The 10,250-nt window shown below is 46.5% G+C and overlaps 1 protein-coding gene across 1 annotated transcript in view; it reads left to right on the top strand.

The window, feature by feature from the left end:
• Window positions 1-9,325, top strand: part of T265_13696 (hypothetical protein) — a gene marked incomplete at both ends in the record, with an annotated part of 51,592 nt that extends 42,267 nt beyond the window's left edge. The window contains 3 exon segments of the mRNA XM_009170116.1: window positions 5,247-5,390; window positions 7,449-7,947; window positions 9,275-9,325. Coding sequence (XP_009168380.1) covers window positions 5,247-5,390; window positions 7,449-7,947; window positions 9,275-9,325 — 694 coding nt within the window.
• Window positions 9,326-10,250: the final 925 nt, after the last annotated feature.

The following is a 10,250-nucleotide window of genomic DNA, read 5'->3' as shown; positions in this document are numbered from 1 at the left end:
GCGTGCGCGCACCATGGCGTGATCGGAATCAAGTGGTGTGCCCCAGAAGGAACGGCAGTCTTGAATTGTGGCTCTCCACCGGTGACTGATGGCCACGTGGTCCAATTGGGTCCACGGTTGATTTGTAGTTGGTGGCCGCCAGGTTACGCGATGCGAACGTTTATGTTGAAAGTTCGTACTTGCCCAAGTAGGTCGTCTGAGCTCCTTGGAATCACATTTGGGTGGTCGATTCGGAGTCGATGCCGACCGAACAGATAACGGGGATCGCCTCCTTCAGTTGTGTGCTGATCACGAACTGTTTCTGGCAAGATCCATCGATAGAGGATATCGGTTGGTTGTGCTGATCACGAACTGTTTCTGGCAAGATCCATCGATAGAGGATGATAATCGGTTGGTGAACCAGAAAGTCGACATCACAACCAATAGCACGTAGGACTGAGATTATGGCGGGGAACTATTCATCAGCACCATAGTTCCTCTCCTAATTCCACGCAGTCACTCCGTACCCACCCGAGACTATGATGACGTCTATTACAGTTGCTCGGCGATCTCGAACAACGATTAGGTCAGATTTGATGAAGACGTCGAAGTAGGTGCTCGCAACTCCTCGTAGACGGCGTACCCCAGTCGATGGAGACGTTTTGCGAGTTCCCTTGCAATCCGATTATGACGAGCACATCTGGCATCATGCGTCATCCAGCAGGATTGAAAAATATGCACCAAACTCTCCGGTTGGCCACAGTTTCCACGACATAAGGTCGTCTGGCCACCATTACCATGCCGAGCGCTTCTAAGTGTCGTCCTGAGCAGGTTGCATCGGAGCTGGATCCCGCTGATAAAAAACAACCGGGGAAACACTCGTTCTGAAAATCGAGCCATCGATTTGAGAGGGGCGAAGCGACCAACTCTCGTAAACCGCAACCATCAAGGCTCTTGTGCAGACTATCACCCTAAGTAGCCACCAGCTCTTCCTTGGTGTTTGCGCATGCACCATGGACTCGGATCGGAAGGCTGAGATCCCTAACAATTTTCCCAAATGCGGAATCGTTAACCACATTGCGTAGTACTCGGCACTGAGTAGAAAAGAGCTTTTCCATGCGCGTTCTCCGCTACATCGGGATTGTTGCACTCAGGCTTGGGATACCAAGTCCCCCATGTTGTTTACCGGTGTGGGTGTAGCTGATCGGGGTGTCCTTCGGTAGACGTAGCCAGCCACGGATATGTTGCCTGATGTAGTTGTCCAATCTTTTGAGCGTGTTTTGGTGAACTTGGCCGAGCACGAGTGAATATGTCAGCCTCGGTATCAGGTAGCTCCTGGTGATATCCATTCTTCGATGCGGCTTCAACGAGGCACGCGTCACTTCTTCGAGCAGCTTGAGCAGATGCTGTCGGTGGTTGAAGATCACTTTCCCGTTGGAAGTAAAGGGAATTTCCAAATATGTTACGGTGTATGTCGGACCCAGAGGAGTGATGAGTTCCTCGGAGAAGCGAAATGGTTCGACTGAGGCTGCTGTTGGCCGATGTTTCCTGTCCCCACAAATAGCCATCACTTGCGTCTTTCGGGTGTTTATTTTCATGCCAGCTCTTCCCAACTGGGCCTGAATTTCTGCACACACGACCCAGTCGTCAGGGAAGGCAAAACCATCTACTAAAGTGTCATGGAACTGGTATCCCAGTTGCGGCATCGACAATCCAAGAACCTCATCCATTACCATAATGAATAATAGTGGGGAGAGTGGACACCCTTGTCTCACACCTCTGTGGTAGTGAAGCTCGGAACTGGGGAAAACTGCTACAGCATTCTCATAGGACTGTGCGATGTATCGAACTAGAGGTGACGGTGCTCCAAACGCCTCGGCAGATCTGACGATTGTGTCATGTGAAACCGAATCAAACGCTTTCGAGATGTCAACAGACGCCAAGCTGAGGTCAGAAGTAGTCGCTGAAGAGTTACAAAGCAGGGCATGCAACAGCGATGTGGATTCTAAACAGGCGTCTCGATGCAGAAATGCAAACTGGAGTGAGGGCAGTTGCAATCCACGACTCCAGCGATCAGCAAGCACCTTATGGACGCAACGAACAAGAATGGATGACGCGGAAATCGGTCTCAGTTGATCTGGTGAAGTCGGATCTGGGACCTTCGGAACTAGAGTAATACGGGCTCGACACAAATGTGGGGGACAACCCCCAGATAATAACAGCAGGTTGAAATACCCAGCGAGCACGTTAGCATTGAACCGGTGGAGCATCCGGGCTGTGAGCTTGTCCAGGCCTAGGGACGAATTGCCCATTAAACGGGTCGTACGACCGACTTCCTCTCCTGTAATTGGCTCGATCAAGCTCCATTCGGATGGTACTACTATGCGACTTAGTCCGCTATCCCCGTGTTTTGGAGCTGAGAGCACTTGTTTCCAATACTGCTCGGCGTCCATAGGTAGGCCGTAGTTACCTTTGCATAAATCCTTCCATGACCCATCGAGGACAGCAGACGCTGCATCTTTCCGTCTTTGGTCGTATAGTGTCTAGTTGGCGGCGTAGTTGGCTCGGCGGGTCTGCTTTCCGTTGTCCTGGATCCAATGGGCTAACTGTCGGCGGCGTTGGGATACAGTTTTCCAGGTGTGTGGTGGAGGCGTGGAGGTCCAGTCGCGACAGGACTTGCTTCGGTGTCAGACTGCAATCCTCGGGCAAATACCAGAAGATCAATACTAGCAAGCGAACTGTCAGCATTGGACTCCAAGAGTGACACGGTGTAATCTACGGTTTGTTAAACCAGACTCGATAGTCATCAGCTTTTGACGAGTAGGCAGCTATCTGGACGATAGTTTGGTCAGGTTCACCAGATGATTCGTCCTGTTGTGCTTGCCAGTTAAGCACCCGTAACCTGGTTTTGACGCTGATAGTCGATCGACCAAGAAAATACTGCTCCAAACTCACGAACAGCGTGGTCTGCGTGCCACAAGATTGATATAAATTGTTAGCCAGGCGTAAGAGCGATTGTGACTCTTGTTGGGACCAGCGGGCATCGGAATACTTTACTCGGCCAAGCGTGTCTGCATTATGCTGGGTGGGGTGCGCGTGCCGGCGAAGCTGACTGGGGCCAATCATCGTCGATTAAAGGCGGGAATAATCAGCGCAGGCCCACTGGGCGACCATGTTCATACCAAAACGTTAATTGTTGCGACCTCGATAGTGGGTTACCAAGCCAGCTTTCGATTTGCGGCACTTGCACACACTTGCGGCACTCACACGAGTCTCACCCGTGTACTATGTGGAACTGGTGCGGAGGCGCCAGATGATTCGTAGTGTACATTATCGGAAGCAACCAGCACATTGAAACTAAACGGTGTGGTTTGCCCTGTCTGGAGTTGCTGAACTCCTGCCTTACCCAGACTGACGTGCAGGCTACCCACTCGGCTCCAGAGAGAGGTGGTTCAGCTTGCCGTCTACAAACATCACACTTACTCAGTCTGGCGGTTTTCCGAAAATTCAACACCGCCACACTTTGAACGAGTGGGTCGTGGATGAGGAGTGCTAAGGGAGTACTTTGCCCACCAACAATGGTGCCCCCACATTTTACCAAAAATTCTTTGACCTTCGATTTAAGATCGGGTGGATTAACTATCAAATAACGGGTCCAGTTATACCGGTTATCATTCTTGAAACTTGCACTGTTATGACGAAAACAAAGGCGAGTCCACATGTGACACAGTGCCATAACCGACGAGAATGATGTGAATGAAAACTCCCACATTCACGCTATTCGGACGACTTGAATCAGGTTAATCATGCATGTTCAGTAACTCTGCTAATACAGAGTTGGTACACAAGCTGGTATGCACATTCATTGCCGCTGTGAGTACAGCAGATCAACCAGAGGTTGATCCAGTGATTGAATTATCTATTTAGGCTTTGGATGCTATCGCTTGACCCAACGAGCGCATGCTTTTTTGTTTTGTTCCTTGTGCTACAGTAAACCGGAGCCTGAGTGTCAGTCAACCGCATTAAGATTATGCATGTCAACCGTTGTGGTTGCCCAGGGATGTCTTGGATCTTGATCTTACTGGCTTTCCTACTCTCATGAGAGTGTGCTTCGTGTAGTCCACTCGGAAAGGAAGGATGTGCGTATCATCCCAGTAGTTTTTTCCAACCAGTGGAACACGCATAACGGCAGAATTATTAAAATTGTCATTTTTTGGGTTGAAGTTGCATCGGTATAGACGTAGGGCTACATGTAGTTCCACTGTTGCTAGGTTTTTCGCCGCGAATTCCTTACGGAGTAACCATAGTCTTTTCATGATTTCTCCATAGGTGTCCTTGTGTTTTTCTCAGGAAAGTTGGATTATTTGGAGTTGTACATTCACTTGAAAATTCTTATGTGAGCAATCTTTTACGTGCGGCATCCTTCAGCCGAATATATTGTGCGATTTTAGACCGAAATGCAATTTATCGAATCATTTCTTTCTTGATACGCCACTGGTTGTAATATTGATGGAGCTGTTCGGCAGCCTATTAGTTTTTGGGGTTATCTTAAACGAAATGTTGAACTGAGCCTTTTCTTAGGAACAGATTAATTTATAAACATGTGTATTATTCTGCATACGTCCATTTTGTTGTTCACTTATAAAGCGCTGTTAAGCGAGTTGGCGAACTACGCCTATCTAATGAGGCTTTTGAAGGTCGAAACAGAAAGCGGACATGATAGCGGACTGTCAAGTAATTTTGATCGATTGTATGAGCAGTGCCGTTTACTAATGATTTGCAACCCATTGCCATGCCTAGTACTAATCGGATTGATGTGCGGTTGAAATGGACGATTAATGATATTTAACTGATCCTGCTGACCAGTTGGGGTGGGCCCGTCGGGAAATTAAAATACAAACATAGTCCAATGCATGACAGTGTAAAATTTTGTGCTGTTCACCAAACCTGAGGCCCTAAGTATCATTCTCAGCAATACTAACCCTATTGTGTGCATTAAATCAAGCCATTGTCTTTCACATTTGCGTGATATATGCAGTGTGATCGATGACCGCCGACTGAGCAGTTGATATATTGGCTTCCCAACCACCTTTGTTTAATTTCTAACAACCTGATGGTATCTTGCTACATCCATCGGGATGTGCTCAATTAACGCGTTTCAGTAAGGGAGCCGCCTCCTTGCGATTTTTTCACACGTTGTGGGAACTACAAGTTGTTCTTGTCTTTTTTTACACCGTGTTTCCATACTACCTTTGAATTCTTCTCAGGTCATACGGTGTGGTCTTGTGGGAAGTCGCTACCATGGCCTGTCTACCTTACCGTGGTATGTCTCACGAACAAGTGATCCGCTACACACTGGGAGGGAACACCCTAATTACCAACACCGTGCCCGCTAACTGTCCTGGCCTGTTGTGAGTGTAGATATCGTATGTTTCATCGCTGCATTGACCTGTAACCGATTTGATTTACCGGTTTCAAACGTTTCCTCTATTTCTATGCCTCACCCATCTGTGTTCCGGTTGATACACATTGTGTGATGATATTGCCATTATAGGGAGCCATGAGAGCGTGCATTTTACTTATGGCGCGTACTCTGCGTCTGAAATTGGGAGTCATCATTTGATGGTGGTGTGAGAGGATCCGGTACTTTCCAATTGAGACTTCGTCCAGTAAGTGAAGCCAGTATATGCTGAAAAGTAAAGAAGCACTCTACAGCTGTGTCATACTCATGGGAAATCATCACCAGTGTGCATCTCACGAAACCCTATGGAGATTCCAAACCTCGACCTCCTGGTTAGTAGTTTGAGCACAACCGCTCGGACACGAGCGGCTCATCAGCATCGTGAATAATGATTTTCCTTTTACGGAATCTGTAGTAACGGTATTTTCCTCAGCTTAGTTCTCGGTCTAAGCCTCCCAAGCCAGTGTTCACGTCAAAACAACCACCAAAGGTGCGCAAGGTCTATTAATGCCCGAAACGAAGTCAAGTACAATTGTACAGCGCTTCGTACATATGGCGTAGGCGGTTATAACCTTCTGGAAATTCTGACGCGTTCTGGATGCGACATTGGCAACCGGCATTTGGTCAATACTGAGTCATGATTGGCTGTTGGGTCCAGATTTTCGACCAATCAGAGTTCGTCTTGATGTCAGATCGGCAAGCGTCGCGAATTCTTGGCCAATCTCGTGCGGGCTAGGCTTATCGGCCGTAGCAGCGCGTGATGATCCCGCGGTATAGCGGGATCCGTGTGGAATCCTGTCTAACGGAATCCACATGGCCATGTACTGACTGATTTGTTGCGTGCCGACTTTTCGGAAGGAAGCTTCGCTCCTCTTGTGAAATTATTCTTCTTCGTTTGGCAGTTCAGGTATTTTGCTGTTAAGCCGACTGTTTTCTCTGTTGTACTCTACAGCATGATTCTCTGTCGGCGGGACTTCGTAGTTTAGGCCTCTCAGCAATCCAGTGCTAATCTCTGTCGGACCACACGCCACGGTTGGGCCATACCTATCTCTGTATGGGTATCTCCTTGTCAGCTTTCAAGCTAGTCGCCGTTGGGGCTGAAATTCGTCAGCTAAGGGGGTGTTTAGTGGGTAGCACCCTATTTACGTAGGATTGCGCCAAGATAGATTAGAAATTATAGCACAACCGTTACAGAATGGCTCCCGAAAAAATAGGAAGTGTGTACAGCGATGTATTATACGCCACACGAGTTCCTTCCTAGTCGTGTTTGGTGACGAAGCGGCGACAGACAACGCAGGCATGTTCGGTTATTTTCGAGACATTCTCTACAGTGCTTCAGTCTTCGTACTGAACTTCCATCAGCATCTTCAGTCTTTTTGAGTCGGTTGTGAGCAAAACTGGTCAATAAAGATTCTCGGAATGGATCAGCTTTCCTGTGGACTTTACTATGAACTCGAGTATTTAATTCGTCACCCCCAGTGAATCTATTCTCGTGAGCGTGCGGTTGAATATTTTTCAACATTGGGGTCTGTAGTCACTCTGATTTGGTTCGGGCTGTGTACAGAATGGGTGCATGAGGTAGTTTAGCCGCCACTTTGCCTAAATGGATCCATAGACAAAGATTTATTATCAGGTCGGAAACAGCCGCGTAAGGTTGCGTTGGCAATTCATGATAACACCGTCGTGCTAAGTTGTTAGTTTTCATTAGCTGCCCTTGCACGTAAAACTGCGTCCTGCAGAAAGAACCACTTTTAAGTGGTAAGGTACGGATTTTCACCAATTTTCTAAACCCCGATCTTTTTTCCATTCTAAATCTATTTTAGTCCAACCCAGTCGGCCTGCTGGGTATTTTGAATTCGGTTAACTTTTCTACTAAACATTAGGTTGAATCAGCCTCTTGTTTGTTGTACCACCAGTCACAGAGGTTTCCCTGTTACCACCCCTCTTGTTTGTGACATTCAATCTACATTACAGTCAGCTGCCAAAAAGTCGGTTGTTTTGGTTTCAGATTGGCGCTTATGGCTCGTTGTTGGGCATATGATCCTGCAAAGAGGCCTACATTCCTCCGGATTTGTGAGCTTTTGTGCTCTAGGTTTGGTGATGCACAATTCCGGTCATCAAGTTTCTACTACAAGGGCGAGAAGCGATTAACTCACAACCCGAATGAGCCAATTCTTGAAGCCCCTGTCAAATTGCTGGCAGGTTCAAATGCTCAGTCGTCTGATGAGACCGCCTGGACACTCGACAGTATACTGGATAGCGTGCCTTGCGGCAGTGTCATTGATGTGGATGTCCAAGTGAAGAATGATCCCCTCTCCTCTAATCTGGAGCATAGCGATCACTTCCTTCTGAATAGTTCGGAAGCCCAAACGTTATCACAACTTGTTGGACTGATGTACTGTAACCTGTGTGGTCAAAACAATCATCGTCCGGACGCTGATGGCGTCGATTGTGTTCCGGCTACTCCAAACATAGGAATACCAAAACCCCACGGCAGTGATCACGAGGTATTGTGATTGTGGCTTACTAATTTATCAACTATGAAGGCATCATTCATGGATATCATGAAGTGTTTGTCTTTTAATTGCCTGTGTTGAACTCATACATATTCATTTGCTTGAGAGTTTGAGGTGGCTCAGTGGTAACGGTGTGAACCTACTCATCGGATGATCTCCGGTTCGAATCCAACCCGCCACCCAAACCGTTGCTGTAGACTTAAAAAACTGGACAATATCTTATCCCTTGTGGTTGTACCTGAACAATTGTTATTCTTTTTTATGTATCCATATAATGGGGGCGAGATAGCCCAATGGTTAGAGTGACTGAAAGGTTCCTGGTTCGAACCCGACCTCTGCATCTCGACTTTTCTTGTCTAAGCTTGGGCGACCTGGCAGTATCCCAGCCGTGGTGCCTCCCTCTGGTGGCATGGCAGCTCGGCACCGAGAGGCTGTTACAGATGAACGATTTATTCACACTTATTAATAATAATAATAATAATAATTTGTTTAGTTATTCGCTCATTCGTTCCATTCATAAATCAATTTATGTTTTGTGTATTTGTGCCTCATCTTTTGTTTACTGTCGTTCGTACCTTGTGCTAAGTACTCTGGTATGTTTGCTCCGTATGGATGGTTTTTTTCGGTTTATTCATGCTCACTAGACGCCCTCGGAGGAAAGCATACCTTTAGTTTTCAGTACGTAGAATCAGTTATCTGGTTGAAAGTTTCAACCGAAAAATTCTGTTGCTTACGGGATGGAAGAGGATCTTTCTAGCATAATTAGTGAAGAATATAAACTTAGTTCGACGGTAAAAAAACCTTGGTCATTTCGAGCATAGTATTGTTGTTTAGTTGCAAGTGTGCCGGTCGAATTTCAGGCCCATTCCAAAACACCCGATGTTCCAACATAAGGTTTGCGCTGAGCCCTCACGAATATTAGAAGAGTAGAGCGTGTGTTCGTAATGACAGCAGATTACCAACAAAGGGCTGGAATAAGCAGTTTTGTTTCACGCCAAAGGAGTTATCTTAACAGATAGAATCCTCACATTGTTGATCGCGATGTCATGTCTGTTTAAATGTCCATTCCTGCAAAACCGCTGCCCCGCCTTCGTTACTGTTCTTCATACATTGTAGGTTGTGCCACATTCCTGAATACACATTGGTAACTGCGCCCTACATTAGATTATTCGCCATCCTCTCCACCATCTGGCGCGTATCGTCGTGCACATCGAATGTGTACCGATCTCGAATGCATTGAACCTTTCCTATGGAGTTTACCTGCGCCTCTATACTTTTTCTCAGGTCTCACGTTCTTTTTATATTTCCTGTACTTCAGCTTCTCATGATTGTACTTTGTTTTTTTATTCAACCGGCTTTGTATATCTAACAATATATGTATGTATTTCCTTTTGCGTTGTTTGGAGGACTATATAAAATAAACGGATTAACGTTGAATCACACAACGAAGATGAACCCTTCTGTAGGTTCACACGATTCAATAGAGACACCTATGAATCAGTTTCCGAAGGGAGCTCCTTCTATAAATTGTGATCGTGCTACTAACCGTCTGACCGCGACGCCTGTAGGACTTCTCCTTCCTCGGAACTGGTGGACTTCACAGATAGACTGTTTGATCACTGATGCTAATGGTGAATGCTGCAACTACGTAAGACAGCAGCGTACCTAATTGTAGTGTATGTCAACGCCGTCCTGATTTTCCACGCCTCTCCAATTTGATGCAGTGGTCTAGACACATTCCGCAAAAAAACATATTCCAACTCATTCTAACTCCCCCTTTTGCCATTGCTCCTCTGCGGTTGCAACTGAGGCCCGTTGAACACTTTATTTTCTACAGTTAAGACCGAATGGGAACATCGGGGTCTGTGGGTGGGTCATGTTATCAAGCAGAGGGATAGAAACTGGATAAGATTGTGCTGTTGCTAGTCTCCTCTCATCGACAACAGGCGTTTAAGATATTATTGCGTCCGAGTCATCCTTTCTCAGGAGAAAACCATAAAATAAGACTACTCAAACCAACATTACCTTCATAGGAGTCTCAGGCCTCTTTTGCAAAAGGGATGTGAGCAACAAATTTTCGCCAGTTACAAAAGTTGCCTCCGTTATTGTGTTTAACTATACCAAATGTATTTAAGTAACGTTACACAGCGGTTCCTCATTCAGCGATGAAACTTTAGTAGCGACACTGACTGGCATCCGTACTCCCAAACATTTTTAACCCATATTCAGGGCTATTTCGGTCAATTACTCAAATTAATCAATCAGATGGTGCTCTGGGGTCTGTGCCTGAGATT

Source organism: Opisthorchis viverrini (genome assembly GCF_000715545.1).
Source record: "Opisthorchis viverrini unplaced genomic scaffold opera_v5_93, whole genome shotgun sequence".
Classification (NCBI taxonomy): Eukaryota; Metazoa; Platyhelminthes; class Trematoda; order Opisthorchiida; family Opisthorchiidae; genus Opisthorchis; species Opisthorchis viverrini.
Note: the sequence above shows the minus strand (reverse complement) of the source record. Positions and strands in the feature narration are given on the sequence as shown.